This window comes from Capra hircus, chromosome 3 (assembly GCF_001704415.2).
Source record: "Capra hircus breed San Clemente chromosome 3, ASM170441v1, whole genome shotgun sequence".
NCBI classification, from domain to species: Eukaryota; Metazoa; Chordata; class Mammalia; order Artiodactyla; family Bovidae; genus Capra; species Capra hircus.
Genome location: NC_030810.1, coordinates 18,258,889 through 18,276,152, shown reverse-complemented (window position 1 = coordinate 18,276,152; position 17,264 = coordinate 18,258,889). Strand labels below are relative to the sequence as shown.

Sequence of the window (17,264 nt, the reverse complement as noted above, 5' to 3'; positions counted from 1 at the left end):
GAACCTGGTGATGGATTAGATGTGGGTATGAGAGTGGGAGGAGGCCCAGGTTTCTCACTTGGGTGGCTGGGTGGGTGGGAAAGCCATTCACAGGAGAGAGAACACAGAAAGATGGGCAGGTCTGGGGGGATGAGGGTGTGGGCACAGGTTCCAGCATGTTGGGTCTGAGCAGGAGAGGAGGCAGTTTCGCTCCCAGGTGTATTGTCTCTGACAGCCAGCAGCGTGGTCCTCCCTCTCCTCTCAAGCTCCCATTTGCAGGCCCTAAGAGTGTCCAGAGTGAGGGTCGGGGAGCGAGGCCAGCAAGTCAGTGTCCAGAGGCTGACTCTGATGAGCCTTGGCCTCCTTGCCATCTCAGAGTCACACCCAGTGACTTCTGCCCCGGGCTGTCCCTGCAGGCTCCAGCTCTCTCCAGCACCCCCCACCCTGCCCTGCTCCGGCTAGCCTGGTCCTCTAATCACCAGCACCTTAAGGCTCTCATTACCCCACGCCCCGCACCCCAAGAGGAATACCCTGTCTCCCCCTTGCCCTAGGAGCCCCACCCAGCTCAGCCTGGAGGACAAAGGGCGGAGCTCTCCAGTTCCACCCCCTCCAGGGTCTGGTCCTGAATAATTAATGAGCCCTTAGGAGAAAGGGCTTGGGTGGGGCAAGGAGAGAGCTCTGCACCCAGATACTTGGGAGAGGGGGCGGGGGGAACCTATGGCCTGCTGACCCCCGGGCTGACCCCCAGGTTGGCCCTGGGCCAGCTCTGGGCTCTGGACAGGATGGGAACAGCCTCGTTCCCCGGGGACCTTGGCTCCGACCTCGCCCCTCCTCCTCCGTGTGCAGATTGGCTAAATCTGCCCTGTGCCCCGCCTCCCACCAGTAACCAAGCAGTGGTAACCATGGTGATGGGGCGGGCTGCGGCCAGTCTTGTAGTGCCAGGCAGGGGGAAGGGCGGCAGGAAAGGGACCAAAGTTCCGAGTTGGATCTGGGCAGGGGACAATCCCACCTCCCCCAGCACACAAGGAGGGGCGCTGGAGCCCAGCTTCCTGTGGCCAAGTGCAATCTTCCCCCACTCTAAGGGCTGAGGGGCTGGGGGAGGGGAGGCCCCTCTGCCTTGATGCAGGGAAGGGAAGGAAGGGCTCAGTGTCTACAAGGGCCTAGACCACGGGAAGGGCTACGGAGGCTGCCTTCTCACCCTTCCCTGGACCTGTGCACACACCTGGTGTCCCATTCACACATCCACACACGTTCCTTGTATGAGGCCCCCCGATTCCCACACCATCCCCTGATGCAACCCACACTGTGCCTTCTGCACAGGTCCACAGCAGTGGACACAGTACCCGCCTGAGCACATCGTCCGTGACCACACAAATCCTGGGCACGTCTCACCTTCAGCCCATAAACAGGGTCACACTCACACATGCCCCACCCTGCAGCACCGTAAGAGACAGGTGGGTATTCCACAGGGTGCTCCTTGGAGGCGGGTGCTCCAAGCGGGAGGCCTCTCTGGGACAGAAGGTCTGGAGGTGTATTAGCCATCGGTCTCTCCTGGTGACTGATCCCATTCCCCCTCCCAGAGTCCTACTAGGAAGAATGCATCCTTTCCATCTGGGAGGCCCCACACCTTGAGGGGCCAGACTTACTGTCACCATGGGCACCTGCCACCAAACCAAGCATCACAAGTGCAGGGACGAGGGGCACCATCGTCCTCCCTGGGGCTGGCTCAGGGGTCATCCGGGGCTCTAGCACCTCGGCCAACCACAGCCTGGGACAATCAACCTGTGATGGAGAGAAGGGCAGAGTTAACTGGCTGGTATCCATCCATGTCCCACTGTCCACCCGCCACCTCCTGGCCCCCACTTACCACCAAGACCACCTAGTTCAACAGACACCCCCACTCTGGAGTGTGCAATGACCATCTAGACCTTCCAAATCTTGTGCAAACCCAGACTCCTCACCGATTCCCTGGAGACCCCAAGGATAACCCACCAGTTATTTGCAGGGAGAGTACAAGACGCCCTCAGCTCATCCTCTAAACCTGAGTAGGGGGCAGGGGCTTCTGAGAGCAGAGAATGTACAGGGATGTTCCATTCCGGACCTAGAGTTTCCAACATGCCTCCATAAGGGGACTGGGACAGGGAAACGGAGTCCAAGAGACACAGACACACAAAGGGAGATGGAGACCGAGACAGAGCAGTTAGCAGACCCACAGAGGCCAGGAACTCCAGAGTTCTGAGGCCTCCTGTTGCCCCTCCTCTGCCCAGCAGAGCCTATATGCTGGGCACAGGCCTCAGAGCACAGCCCTGGCGGCTACAGACAGGATCCAGGTATCAGAGGCTGGGAGCCAAAGCCGCAACCCGTCTGGGCTCGCCAGGACGCGCTCTGGATGAGTTGCAGCTGCCCTGCCTGGCCACCCTCATCCTACCCAATTCCCATGGCACCAGCCTTCTCTACAGGAAAATCACAGGGAGGCCTTAGTGGCCAGGACTGGAGGTGCTGGACCCTGAGAGTCAACCCCACACCTCCTCTGCCCTACCCCAATGGCCCAGAGCAGATCAACTAACGGGGTGCAAGCTCCAGATGGCGACTCGCTCACAACTGCCCTCCAGGCTGAGCCAGGAACCCAGGCAGGGGAAGACCATACGGGATGGTCTGAATGCCTCCAGACCTTTGCTTACAGGGCTCCTCGGTTGAGTGCGCTCTTTCCCTCTCCACACACACCCTATCTGGCCCCTACGCAGAGTGCTCAGCATGGTCACACTAGACAGTACAGACACACTGCTATCACTCCCCGGCCCTGATGGCGAGCTCCTGAGGGTCTCTCTCCCACGGCACCCATTCAGGGGGCTTCAGGAGATCTGCTCCAGTGCCCACCAGCTCGACTCACACCTTGCTCTGGGACAGGGGCTGGTGTACAAAGTCCCTCATTAATGCCCTGGGGACACAACAGGGCACAGAGTGATGGTGGACACACCTCAGGGCTCCACGGCGGCTCCTACAGACTCGGGTGGGAGAGGGGACCAGACCCAGCTGACCCACAGGGTGAGAGACTCTGCAAGGAGGTGACAGGGCTGGGAACAGGGAGAGACCAGACTCAAAGATGGCTCTGCTCTGCCCTGGAACTTGGACCCCAGTCTCAACCGGGACAAAGTTCCGAAGAGCAGAGGGCAGAAAGTGAGCAAAGGTGCTGGGACAAAGCAGGAGGACTGCGCAATGAGGTAGGGGCTGACCACAAAGGGGAAGCGGGGGACTGTCTCTTGTCCCAAGATCGTACCGAAAGTCTGAGATGGACTGAGCAGGAAAAGCAAGAGCACTGAAGCAGCCTCGTGGGCATCCAGCCCCATTCACCCCGAACCTGGGGTTCTGCTCAATGATCAGAGTTCAGGTAGCTGAGACCAGGAGAGAGGGCGTCCCCACCACGATGCCTTGTATGGCCAAGTTGGGATGGAGGTCACGCATCACTAGGGCCCTGCCTGTCCGGGCGTGGTCCCCACAGCACTGTCGTGCCGCACGGTGACCAGTGATAGAGTTCAACCTCCCAGCAGACACCAGGTGGTGAACTGCCGGGCCGGGCTGTCATGGGGTGTGGGCCCTTGATAACACCATCCTGCATCCTTGGTGCCTGCATCAGTGGCGTGCTGCACCACAGGACAGAGGCAGAGGGGACCAGTGCAGACACCATGGGGTGCAACAACACGACATTCACAGAGGTTTCCCTCCCAGGTACTGTACAAGCCGTCCAGGTGTGAACCTGTCCCCCTCCAGCACCCGTGCAGACACACAGATCTCTCTGGCATGGATGCAGGGGTGACACTGTGGAGGTTCAGCACAGCACAGCCGTCATGGAGTGTAACTCCCCGGTATAACGGCCACTGAGCCATAGTCCCCTGTAGCTGCCTTGGCATAGTAAGCACAGCAGTGCATCTCCCAGGCAGAGATATGGAGGTGTAGCCATCCCGGCCAGATGCCACGTGAGTGTGGACAGACATCACGGGTGCGCAGCTGCCCGATGGACATTACCGAGGTACATTATCTCAGAGAAATAACACCAGTTATCAGTATCAGGGGGTGTCAGTCCCCAGCACAGCCACAGCGTCACTTGGTCATGTCTGCTTCTTCTCTGACCCCATGGGCCGCAGCCTACCAGGTTCTTCTGTCTGCGGGACTTCCCAGGCTAGAATACTGGAGTGGGTTGCCGTTTCCTTCTCCAGGGGATCTTCCTGATGCAGGGATTGAACCTGAGTCTCCAGCACTGCAGGCAGATTCTTTACTGCTGAGTCACCAGAAAAGCCCAGTACAGCCATTGTGGGGCTGCTACTCCAGAGCAGATATCGTGTGGTACCCTCTTGGATGAGATTCTGCCCATAGGTGTCAGAGAAACTGGGCCTCTGGTAGGCCCACTGCCACTGTAACAAAGACAACTGGCTCTGATGTGGGGACTCCTGGCTTGCCCTGTGTATCTGGGTCTGGAGTGCCAAGGACACTGCTCCGATGCAGAAAGAGGACAGACAGAGGTGAAGACGTTGAAAAGATGACAGTCCCTCCTAGACAGCTTCTCCCAGCAGTTCCACGGACATGGGGACACCCAGAGTGAAGGGGAAACATGGGGACACAAAATACAGACACGTTCTCAGGGAATTACTCTGGCCAGCACATAGCTGTCCCGGCTAGGGCTTCTCCCTCACCAGCTCCCGGTATGAGCAAGCTGCCTCCGCCCCGACTCTGGGCACAGAGCCCACCCCAGTGTCAGGCGGTGCAGGCCGCTCCCAGCTCCAGGGCCCCGCGCTGAAGTCCCATCAGAGTCCCAGGCCCCGGGTCTAGACACTGGCCCTGCCCCCAGCCCCAGGGTGCTCAGGGTCACCTGGGAGGAGACGGCACGAGGGGAGTAGGGAGGCGGACTGACGCCCGCCTGGCTGGGGTGGCTGAGAACCTTCTGAATTCAGTGCAGTGGCGCTAAGAGCAGAGTGCCCACTTCTGCCCATGGCTGGGCAAGTCTGGACTCTCAACAGCCGAGATGGAAACACAGCCTGAGCGCTTGCACACTCGGCTCGTCTCTGGATTGCACTGCGGACCATCGGTTCTACCAACTGACACACTTGGGCAGGAAAACAATTCCGTACTGAATGCTATTGTACAGTATCACTGGATGCCATTTTTCTACACTCAGAATGGTTTTCATATATCCTTTTCCTTCACTACATCAACGTAAAGCTGCCAACTGCCCTTTCTTGGGAAGAACTGTCCTTTATTCTGAAATTTTGTCCTTGGTGTTAAAATGTCCTTTCTTACAGGAAGTGATGGGGGATAGCAGATACCAGTTATTTTTTAATAATGTCCTTACTTTGGCAAAATAAAAATGGCTAACCCCAGGTCTGGCCTCCAAGTCCTTCTGGAAATTGTACTGGTTAGTGAAACTGAAGAGCCTGGGGATCTCTGCTGTGAGGAAAAAGAAAGGAGCAGGAACCACACCAAGCCATAGGATTCGAACACAAACATCTCGGACAGGCCTGTAAACAGGCCAGGCCACCTCCATGCAGCCAGCCACCCGTGCCGGCCTCAATGGGGGCTGCCCCCGGGAGACCATGTGACGCTGGCCATGGCGGCGGAGCGTGGGGGGGTTCCCTGGCTGGAGAACAGCTGGGATCATTCCGAGGCCTCCTCATGAATATGGAAACACAGATTGATTTGTTTCCCTTGGGCACGTGTTATTATTCACAAATATTAATTAGTCTCCAAATACCACCTGTTCCTACAGCTTCCTCCACACTTCCTCCCTGGGCCAGGACCCTGGCTCCCAGGGGGGCCTGGGGCCCCAGAATGGACGTTAGTAGAAAGAGGGGTATGCAGGGCCCCAGGGAGCAGCCGGCCAAGGGGAGAGGCCAGCGCCTGGGCAGGAGGAATGTGAGGGCGGGCAGCGCCGCGAGCTGTTCATCTTCTCACCGGCGGGCAGCTAACCGAGCCCTTTTGTCACGTCCCGGACACTTCACCGCGTGGCACTGCAGCAGCGGCCGCGGAGGCGGAAACAGGCCTTGTTACTCTTGGGAAGGGAAAACCAACGTGTTTCCAACTCTCACCAAACCAACCACCAGATTAAGACGGGAATAAATCAGTCTCAGCCGTGCTGTGACCTCGGCCCCGAGAAAGGAGGCGGCCAGCAGCAGGCCGCCTTTGCTCCTCCAGCTAGTTGGTCAGGGTCTAGGAGCACAGCCAGAATCAGCCCCCCTTCCCCAGGCAGCTGGGACCCTGAGCCCCTGGCTGCTGCTGCTAAGTCACTTCAGTCTTGTCCGACTCTGTGCGACCCCATAGATGGCAGCCCACCAGGCTCCCCCGTCCCTGGGATTCTCCAAGCAAGAACACTGGAGTGGGTTGCCATTTCCTCCTCCAATGCATGAAAGCGAAAAGTGAAAGTGAAGTCGCTTAGTCCTGTCCGACTCTTCTCGACCCCATGAACTGTAGCCCACCAGGCTCCTCCGTCCATGGGATTTTCCAGGCAAGAGTACTGGAGTGGGGTACCCTTGCCTTCTCCGGGCAGCCCTCAGCAATTCAGGCTCCTCTGTGAGCAGACGGCGAGCCTACGAAGACTGTCCCAGAGTCACTGGGGGAGGCACGAGCTCCAGCAGAGGCTTAGCTCTGGGGGCAGGAGACCAAGGGGCCAGCAGAGGCACCTTCCTAGCTATAACTCCTAGGCCACCAGCCCTCTGGCCTCCTTCCTCTGGGGAGTGGAGCCTCCCCTCGGTTAAAGTTCACCAACGTGGTGCCTCCAGGCCTCTGCACTCATTGTTCTCTCTACTGGAAGAAAGGCCTTCCCCTGGCCCAGCCACCTACTCACCCACCAGAACTCAGTTCCAGTGGCCGAACAGTACGGATCTTCCCTGAGTGGCCCTCCTCAGTTTTCCAGATTTGTACACACAGAGAAAGCAGCAAAAAGTGGCACAGACATGTGCTTCTCAATCCAGGGCAATCTTGCCCCACGATGGGACATCAGGCAACGTCTAGAGACAGTTCTGATCGTCTGATGGGGGAGGGGGTAAGTGCTACTGGCATAGTAGGAAGAAAGGAGGGATGCTGTTGGACATCCTACAGTTAACGGGTCAGCCCCCCAAAATTAAGGATTATCTGGTCCAAAATGCAGTCCTGAGGCTGAGAAACCCCATTGTGGACAGCAAGATCGTTCCCGGATGTCCCCTAGGTCCTGCCCTGGCCCCTGCCCCAGAACCCAGTCCCTATGACCCAGCCCCAAGACCCCAGGTATGCTTGACTCTTACATTAGCTGAACCTAGGTCTCTGGATCTCAAGGCATCTTGCCCACCCCCTCCCAGTCAGTCTTGCCTCCAGAAGCCCAGCCACATAGCACACCTTAGTCCTAGCCCTTCACATATGCCATCAGCAAGTGCCCTCCCCAGAGGACAGAGGGGCTCCATGTTCAGGCCCCCTTTCTGGTGAGACTGGGCTCCCAGGAAGGTCAGACCCACAACAGGTGGATGGACAGGTGATGGGTATCCCCATACCCACCCTCCCAATCTGACCTTTCCCAATCTGGCCTTTCCAAGGCCAGTGACACGGCCTTGCCCCTGCATCTTCTACAGACGCCCAAAGCCCACCTCACCACACACAGGGCCTGGCCCCCAGCAGATGCCCGATACATGCTCATTTCCTCCCCTCCCTAGGCCAAACCCATTTCTTCCACAGACCTCTTCACTGGCTATCATGCAGAACTGTCCAGGGGGGCCTACTGGGCCCTGAGCCAGAAGGCAGGGTGATGAACAGGACAGTCATGGGCTCTGCCTTCAGGGCACTTGCAGAGGACTCAGACTCAACCGGAGCCCATCCTCCCCAACCCCTCCTCCAGGTCCCCAGCTCAGTGACGAGCACCACCGTGACCAGTCACCCAAGCCAGCCAGGCCTCTCAAATTCTCCCTTTCCCTCATCCCACCTATGCAGCTGGTCAATACGTTTGAATGTGTCTTGCCTCCATCCCAAAAACCACCACGTTAGGAAGATCTCATCAGCACCCATGTCTTCAGTGGGTTTCCTGCCTCTGGTCATTCCCTTCCAGCCCCTCCTGCACACAAACCAACGCTCCCTTCAGTTTACAGACATGCATATCCGATCAAGGCCCTCAGCTTTGCCTGCTGCTTTTAGCCCACAGTAGCCATGCAGATAATGTTTCATGAATGGGAAAATGGGCGGATGAATATGCGGATGCAGGTTCTCTGATTAAGAATGTTCAGTGCCTTCATATCGCGCTCAGGAGAGTCTTTAGTCTGACATCCAAGGCCCAACACACTTCAACTGCAACCAAACCCTCCAACTTCATTCCTTGCAACTCTGCTCTGGGCTTCTAGCAGATAGAGAGAAGTCGATTTCAAAGAGACATGGAAGGATGGGCCCCAGATCTTGTGAGGATCCTGCTCTTTCTTCCATAACCTACAGTCAACAGGAACACTCTTTTCTATAGAAACATGGGGAATGGGAAGCACAGAGATCCTGGTGGAAGTCCTGCAATGTTACCCTGAAGTCTATTTCACACCTACAGCAGCTGACAAGCTGTATATCATTCCCCAGCCACCTCCACCACCCACTCCAGCCAGAGACTCGAGAGCCATCCGCGACACCTCCCCCGGCCCCCGCCTCCTGCCCCACATTCAACCCTGCACCATGTCCTGTCTACTCGGCCTCCCTAAATAGCACTCGGATCCCTCCTCTCCACTGCCGCTGCTGCGTTCCTTGTCCGGGCCTCCATTACCTCTCTGCCACAGGCACCCTGCATCACCGTGTCCCCTAGCGACAATCCTTTCGTGGCTCTCCACCAGTCTGTGTCTAAGTCTGAACTGCCCAGCCTGGCCCTCCGTGCCCCTACCTGGCTGGACACTCACCAGGTTTCCGCTCACTCACGCCAGTCACTCTTGGACAAGCAGCACTGAGGGCAGGGCACCGGGGCCTCCGCTCCTTCCTGGAAAGAGGGAAAAGGACGAGGAAACATTGAGAACAGCACCACAGCAGAGCATGTATGGACACAGAAAGACACTCAAAATGTGCTGCTTACGCAAGGGCGGAAAAAGCAGGTTATGGGACTGTTCAAGCAGGACGATCTCCATTTAGTGAAAATGCCCATCTCTTCGCTTCATTCACTCACTCCTTCCAGGCTCCTGAGCACCTACTATGCGCCAGCCTTTTTGCCAGGCATCCTGTATAGAGCTGTGAACAACACAGACCAAGCCCCTGACCTCAGGAGAAAAACTTGGGTCCAAACTCCTTAGCGTGACCTTCCAGCACAGCAGTTCTGCCCGCCCACCTCTGCAGCCCCACCTGGCCGTGCTCCCTTGCCAGCCAGCCGGCCTGACAATTTCCTCTTCTGGTTCTCCACGTGCCATATTCTTACAGTCTCTCTGCCTTGCCTGACTGCACTCTCCACCTGTTCTAGCCAGTGATCCTTCGGCTCTCAGAGCCAAGGGCACTTTCTCAGGGAGGCCTTCCAGGATGTCCCAGGCTACACACTTGGACCTTGCCTCAGAGCAGTGACCACAGATGTGATGATTCATTTATTTACACAATTGCTGAGTGGCCGCTGAGTCATAACCATAATAAGCTTGGTGCATGCCAGCTCAGCTCCAGGTCCCCAGCTCCCAGCAGAAGGCCAGCGCATAGTAGGTGCTCTGTCAATATACGCTGACTGGGCAGATGGACGTGTGAATGAGTTCACAGAAAACAGCCCAACCTGGGGAGAACTGCACCAGCATCCATGGAGCCTTCAAAGAAGCTTCAGAAGCAATGTTTATTTTTGACTCTGTGCTGCTCTATAATTTCTAAAATGAAGGTGTGCCCCTGGATGCCTCTTCCACTGGCACACACACAGTGACAGGGCCCGGTCCCGTCCTTCTGGCATGGGTCCCCTCCTGGGTGGGGGAAGGGTCTGACCTGCCCACAGCTCTCAGCCCCCTCCCCACTGCTCAGCAGCCATCTCCCTGCTGCCCGCGCCACTTGGGCCGCACCTTGCACGCGTTTCTCCTCGGTCTCACACTGCCACACACACAGGGATCCTGCCCCACACGGCAGTTCCACCCTGGCTCCTTCCCAAACGAACCCATGGGACTGGGTCAGGGAGCCCCCAAGGCCAACCTCCAACACCTGGCACCTGGGAATCAGCCTCACTTGAGACTGACCACCTCTGCAACACAGGGGATGTCCTCAGGCCGGAGGCCCATCCTGACTGTCCAAGACAGGCCTGGCCAGCCCAGGACCATTCATGCTGACCCTGAAGCTCACATCCTTTCCTACCTCCATTGCCTCCTCCCCCAAGAGCCCAAAGCCCTGGGCCTTGGGATGGTCACACACTTCCTGCCCTCAGCCCACCGGCTTCTCCACAAAGCTCCCTGTGGCCCCTGCTCCCAGCACACAGGCTGCCAGGTGGGTCTGGCCAGACAAACCAGCTTCCATGTCCCAAACTCAAAGGCCCGTTTGTCTGGGGATGCCCACTGGGGCCAGGCGTGAAGCTGTCAGCTCCACTGTTGCTCAGAGACCCTGGGGCAGAGCCCGAAGCAGAGAATGGGGAGGGTCCCCCAAGCCAGCTGCACTATGACCACACCCAAGGCCACACCAGGAGCCCTGGGCCTGGTGCTTGGACCTAAGCTGAGCAGGAGCCACACCTGGGTAGAGGGGGATATGCCCCGAATGGCCTGGAGATGGGTCAGAGGACAGACAAAGCAGGCAGAGAACCTTGCACGTGGAAAGACCATGAAGCACAAACAGGATTCCAGAAGAGCTAGAACAGCACCTGGAACCACCAGTGCCCAAAACAACCTAAGAGAGTGATCAGAATCAGGGTCACCTGCAGAGCTCCCAGAACCACCGGAGACACAGCATCAACCAGGGCTGCCGGGCACACCCAGAAGACCAACGGGAGAGCTACTCAGAAAGGGCCTGGCTGGTACCAGACCCAAGTTAGGAATCACCAGCTGGCACCCACAAAGGCCTCAGGAGCGAGATTGGCATTTGTGACCAGGATCAGGTGAGCAGGCCTTGGCACCAAGCCAGGGCTGGCCCCTGGCAGGGCTCTCTGTCATTTGCCAAGTCTGGAAGCCGGCCTGGCAGCAGGACCAGAAGCAAGCTGAAGTCTGGAGGAGCACAGACACTTCTCTCAAGCGGCTCCCAGGCAGCCCCCATGGCTGCACCAGAACAGTCCCCGGAAGCAGCTGCAACACTGCCAAGAAACCAAAACCACTGTTCACAGATCTGAACACTGAGGACAGAGTCTGGGTGCATCTGGACCTCAGAGGCAGACACCTCACCCGAGGCCCAGGGCCAGGGCAGGTGGGGAGACAGGGGACCCAACACGCTGAGGCTGCCCCTTCTCAGATTCCCCTTCCCCCTGTTCCCAACGTCTCTTCCCCAGGGCTTCTTCCTCAAGTCTTCTCACACTAGCCCACCTGAACGTCAGATACACCTGAGCAACACACATGATCCCAGGGATGGCATGAGGGCTGAGGGCTGAGGGCCAGGCACTCTCCAGCCTTCGAACCAAAGCTCAGAATTGCAGCTACTTTAGATGAGCAAATGCCCAAAGAGTTTTAAAAGCCCTTCCCACTGTGATTCTGATCAGGTGGGTTTGCACCGCTCCCTTTGATGATTATTACAATAAGAACTGCTAACACTGAGACAGCAATACTTACTAGATGCCAGGCCCTATTCTAAGCCCTTTCTGCATATTAACTTCAATCTTCTAACCACCGCACAAGATATGGACTTCTGCTATATCCATTTTGACAAAAGGGAAAACAAATTCAGAGATGTTAAGCAACTTGCTCAAGGTCACACTGCTATTAAGTGGTTCTGAACCCAGCAGTTTGAAACTAGTGTCTGCACTTTTTACCAGTGAGGCTGTCTTCTCTTGGGCACAGCTCTACACGCTCTCATATAACTCTCCATCCTTCCTCAGACTTCTCCCACGAGCTCCAGATTCTCACACACATCTCCCTCCTAAAAGACCCCCTCATCCCACCCTCAAATGCTCCAAGCATCTCAAAGGCCAACAGGTCGAACCATGAGCTTATTATCTGCCTCTCCCCAAATCCACCTTTCATCCCCAAGTCCCTGGCTCAGTGAAAGCCCTATCTAGTCACTCCCAGGAACCTAGACCCCTTTCTCTCCCTCACTCCCATATCCAATAAATCATCCTGCCCTAATAAATGTGTGCCTTCTAAATGGCTCCATGCTACCAAACCACCATTCTCTCTCATCTGACTTACCTTCACCTTTCTCCTCACTGGGTACCCTATTTCTATTTATTTCCCGCAGCCATAGAATCCTCTTCTGGAAACATGAATCTGATCACAGCACATTCCACATACCCCTCCCTCTCATTCAAGCTTTAATTATTTGGTGTTTCCCTTTTGTGTTCTCAAAGTAAAGTCATAGTTACTTAACAGGGCATTAGATTTGCTCTATTTCCGAACATGCCACAAGTGATAAGACCTCTGGGTGTTTAGACATACGTTTTTTTCCCCTGCTCGGAGTGCCTTTTCTTCAGTTGGAAAACTCCTATTCATCCCTCAAAACCCAATTGAGATAGCCCATTTTCTTGGTCTTCTTTGGGACTCATCTCATCTTGATCTCTGAAATTGTGGTGAACTCCTCCAATCTTCCAACCTCAGTTCTGAATGGCGGCTGCTTTAGGTGATGTTAATGCTGGACTTAACCTTAGCAGTTTCTAAGAAGGGGGCTGCCTCCTCTACACAGCAGGTAGTCCCATAGGAAGCATGGCAGCCCAGCTGAAAGTGCCTGGCCCAGAGTCTGGCCCAGAGTCAGCAATCAATAAGAGGTTACTGAATTGCTCTGCATTCTCATGATGCAGCCTATTCCCCCAGGGACCATGAACTTCTCAACAGCAGGGCCCTGGCTGCAAGCTTGATCCAAGCACACAGCAGTATCAGTCACACTGGAAGCAATTGCCACTGCTGCTGATACACTGCCACACAGGGGATTCCCACGACAGCCTTCGCAACCAGCTACGGTTGGACAACCTCTTCCATTTTATAGGGAGTGAAACTGAGACTCAGGGAGAGCGGGATCCCCAAGGTCTCAAACTGGAAAGTGGAGGGGCTGTAGCGTGTGTCACAGCCTCTGTAGGAAGCAGTCGGGGTCCTATCTCCTGCTGAGTGTACTGGACTTCCACAGTCAGGACTGACGAGAACAAGACTGGAGGGAGCACAGAGAGCAAAGGCCGGCATTTTGCTGCACATAAATACAATTCCCAAGGAAAGCAGCCAGGCTGCTCTTATTGCAACGATCCCCCTCTCCCCGAAATCCCCTCCCCAAGTGCTTCACTAGCCTAAACCTAGCCTCCTCCCCTAGAAGCCGGGACACCACACACACGCTCACTATGTGCACAAGGCTGACCAGAGGGGAGGCCAGGAGCTGCAGAAGGAGGGAGAGAAGAAGAAATTATATGAAAACTATTTTCTTCGTAAAGGGAGAAAAGAGGGAAGAGGAAGAGCAAGGAGAAAACAGAACTACAGAGATGTCTCCAATGACAAGGGGAAACTGAGCAAGCAAAAACGTATGAGAAAATGTGTGCAGAAGAAAGCATGAGGCTGCACGTATACACACACCCTTCCTCGGCTGTGCACAGGGGAGCAGTGAGAGTATAAGCAAGAACACAGGCTGGGACATGGGCGTGCAAACACAGCAGATTTTGGAGCTCTGGCTGCTGCGCAGGCCCAAGTGTGCAAATGAGAGGGCACTGGGGAGACAAGTGGATATGGAGTGGAGGTGGGGGTGGGAGGGTGAGCTGAGTGTAGAAACAGGGGGGTGTGAGTGTGTGGCCTGGGCTGGGGCTGCGGATGTTGGGGGGCTATGCTTGGGGAGGCTCACCTACTCCTTCCTGAAGCCCTAGGCTCATTCACACCATCAGTGAAAAACGGATTTTCTTGCTCCCTGAAGCGAGAGTTAATAAGGAGCCAAATACAGAATTTCCTGAGATTTTTCTGACAGAACCTTGCTCCGGATCCCACTGGATGCCATATGCCTCTCAAAGGATCCCTCAGCAGATCTCCTGCCTTCTCGGTGGATCCTTCACCACTGAGGATCCCCCTGGAAGCACCAGCCCTGGATCCTTTTCCAGGCCTCTCACCCCAATGCACTTCTCTGGATTCTCTGCTCAGATCCCACACCAGGTCACTCTGGGAGCCTGAGGGGAGTCTTCATCACCAACACTTCCGCAGTCCAGACTCCCAGGCCTGCCACCCCCCCCCGCCCCGGGGGGGCCCCTAGGGGAATCCAGAGGACCCTACCCCCCACTCCTGCCAGCAGCCTCCTTTCCATTTCACAGCTCAGACAGGTACCCGGCACCCACCCATCAACCTGTTCCAACTTGGGGGCCCTGCACTGGGGGGCGGGGGGGTGTTGAAAAGAGGAGAAAAACTAGCCCCTCCCCCACCCTGGGGTGGAAGAACCAGAGGGGCAGCATTCCAGAGGAATGAGGAGGAGGTCTGGGTCTCTGCAAAGGGGCAGCAGAGATTCCAGTCCGTGGGAGACAGAGACACCAAGAGACCCGACAGAGACCCAGGAAGGGAGACCCAGAGATGGGGGAGGGAGCAGAGAGACCTGGGAAGAGAGAGCAGAAAGCCAGGAAGAGCACAGAGAGACCCAAGAGAAGGAGCACAGAGAGCCGGGAGAAAGAGCACAGAGAGCCAGCGAGAGAGCAGGGAGACCCGGAGGGAGTCGCAGACAGCAGAGAGACCCCGGGATTGCTTGGGGGGTGGAGTGGGTTGAAAGTGGGAGGCCGCGACACGGGAAGACAGAGATACAGAGGCTTTGAAGGGCGTAGAGAGACGGAAACACGGAGGGAAAAGGAGAAATAAGCCGAGACAGGATCGTGGGCACAGCGATGAGGACCGGGGCACACCAACACGGGACGGGACGCCGGGCGGCGACTGAGTGAACTTTCCGGAGCGGGTCCGAGTGGACACGTCCTCACGGGACAGATCGTCCCAGGGCCTTTGGGTCACTGCACCCGGGGAGGGGCGGGTACAGCCCGGCCCAGCGCCTTCCCAGCCGGCGCCGGCGACCTGGGTGCGGGGGCTGGGGAGGTGGGGGTTTCCAAACTCGCGCCCCGCGCACCCCGGGACGGCACGTGCGCCCGGGCCGCGAGCAAGACGGGGGCGCGGCGGCTGCGGATCCCCCGCCGGCTGGGAGGGGGCGCCTGTGCGGCGGGGGCGGGGGCGCGGCCTGGACCCGCCCGGAGCTGGGGAGGCGGTGGGAGGCTGAGGGCCGCCCCCGGAGCGTGTCCGCGCCGGTGGTGGGGGTAGACGAGGTGGGACCCAGGAGGGGGAGCCCCAACGCAAAAGGGAAACTTTGCGCTGGGCGGGGGGAGGGGGGGCGGCGCGGGCTGCGGCTCAGGTGCGGCGGGAGGGAGGGGGCGAGGCGGAGAAAGGGGAAGGCGGCGAGGGGCGGCAGGGAGCTAGCCAGCCGGCGGCAGGGCGATGGTGGGGGGGTCCGTCTGCCGCGGGGTAACGCGGGGAGGAGCCGCCGGGCTTGGTCGGGGCGCTTAGCCGAGGCGGCGGGCGCGGCAGGTGGGGGCGCGGCCCGGCCTAAGCGGCGCCTCCAGCCCCCCGGGACCGCCCCCAGCTCCGCTCTGCGAACGCGGGGAGAGGGCGGGGGAGTGGAGAAGGGACCGATGCGGAGGGAACTGGAAGGGGGCCCGGGGGTCACTCACCGCCTATCCAGGGGCCGTCGGTCCGCATGTCCCCCCAAGCCTCTGGGGCCGCTGCTCCCGCTCCTCTTCTGCCGCCGCCGCCGCCACCGGATCCCACTCCCGCCACCGCCACCCGAGCTGGAGCCGGAGCCGGAGCTGGAGCCGCCGCCTCTGCCGCCGCCGCCACCGATTCCGCCGCTCCCGCGCCAGCTCCAGCCGCGTGCCCGCGCCCACGCCCGCGCCCCTGCCCCTGCCGTGCGCGTCCCCGGCGCCGCCCCTCCCCTCGTGCACTCTCGCTCGTAGAGCTGCTGAGCCGCGTAGGCCCGAGGCCGCAACCCAACCCCGCGTCTAAACCGACCCGGACCCCAGTACAGAACCGGAACCCCAATAATAAGCATGGGCAGACCCAAACTTCCATGCGAAGTCCGGATCCTACTAGAGGCTTCCAATCCAAATGTGAACCTGATATTACTCTAGGACCCCATTTTCTCTCCGTAGAGATCTGAACCTGCTATTGAGCCCAGACCCACCCCAACTCAACAGTAAGTCCAAACCCCCAAATCTGCCGTGAAATTGGCTCGAGTAGTAATTTTAATCTGAACCCCTTTATTAAACTGAAATTCCAATTCTTAGGCTAAAGCCCCTTTATCACCTCTACTTTGATCGTGACGCCAGCATCAACCCTGGTCCTTAAATGGACCCCAGTACCAATGCTGAGCCCCAATCCCTGTGTGAACCTTAAAGTACGATAGCTACTTTGCTATGGTAGCTACCCAGCACTTTTTTCTGAACCCCAAGCCTTTCCATAAAACTCTAATACTGCAGTCCCAGCCCCAGGTCAATACCAACACACTTTGTGAACTAGGATTGAGTCCCTGGAAAAGGACCCTAATACAAATACTGACCTCAGACCTTGTCCATTTGAGGGCCCATTTAAGACCCTAACTTGACTCACCTCTAGTGGTAATCTTGGAACGTAAGATTTATGAGACTGGCCTTGTAGAAGCTCCACACAAATCCACTGCAGCCCCATACTCACTCTCTACTCTTCTGACCCTGTGTCAACCCCAGCCTGAGGCTGGCCAGCACCCCAAAATCAGCAATGCCAACTGTGGACCTGAGTCAGGTCCTGAAGTGGCCCTTAGTTCAGCACTTGATAGTGTCCTCCAAGCCTGATATAAACCTCAGTATTGAATTTCTGACTCCTCATATCAAACTTAAATGCTGACCCTATAAATCTCTGGCTAAACCAATAACTTACCAACAGATTTACTAGAGGTTCTAACTCATAGGAACTTGGTGAGCTCCAAACCAAGAGCCACACCTTGGCACCAAAGCCTCTGATCTCAGACCTACCGTGCAATCCATATCACATCAGCCCTCTCCTGACTGCCACCCTCATGAAACATGGGGAGCCTACCCCGACTGCCTATGTCAGATGAGGACCCCTATGGGTTCTCTGATCTGTGGGGTCTCTGTGATATCTCTGTGAGTCTGGGGGTCAGGTGAGAGATAAAGTCTGGAGATTGTTGAAGCACCTGGATTCCAGGAGCACAGTGTAATGTGCAGGGCAGAGGTAGAGGTGAGGGGT

At 57.3% G+C, this 17,264-nt stretch overlaps 1 protein-coding gene across 10 annotated transcripts in view; it reads right to left on the bottom strand.

Moving 5' to 3' along the window:
- The window catches only part of PTPRF (protein tyrosine phosphatase, receptor type F), an 84,373-nt gene extending 68,520 nt beyond the window's left edge, over positions 1 to 15,853 (bottom strand). For 6 of the 10 annotated variants that reach the window (XM_018042909.1, XM_018042923.1, XM_018042960.1 and 3 more), the window contains exons 1-3: positions 15,695 to 15,853; positions 8,859 to 8,935; positions 1,626 to 1,761 (exon numbers count right to left, since the gene is read on the bottom strand). In XM_018042909.1, coding sequence (XP_017898398.1) covers positions 1,626 to 1,716 — 91 coding nt within the window. In that variant the 5' untranslated portion in view covers positions 1,717 to 1,761; positions 8,859 to 8,935; positions 15,695 to 15,853. The remainder of the gene's footprint in view (positions 1 to 1,625; positions 1,762 to 8,858; positions 8,936 to 15,694) is intronic. The other 4 variants (XM_018042964.1, XM_018042947.1, XM_018042954.1 and 1 more) reach the window with 2 other exon arrangements.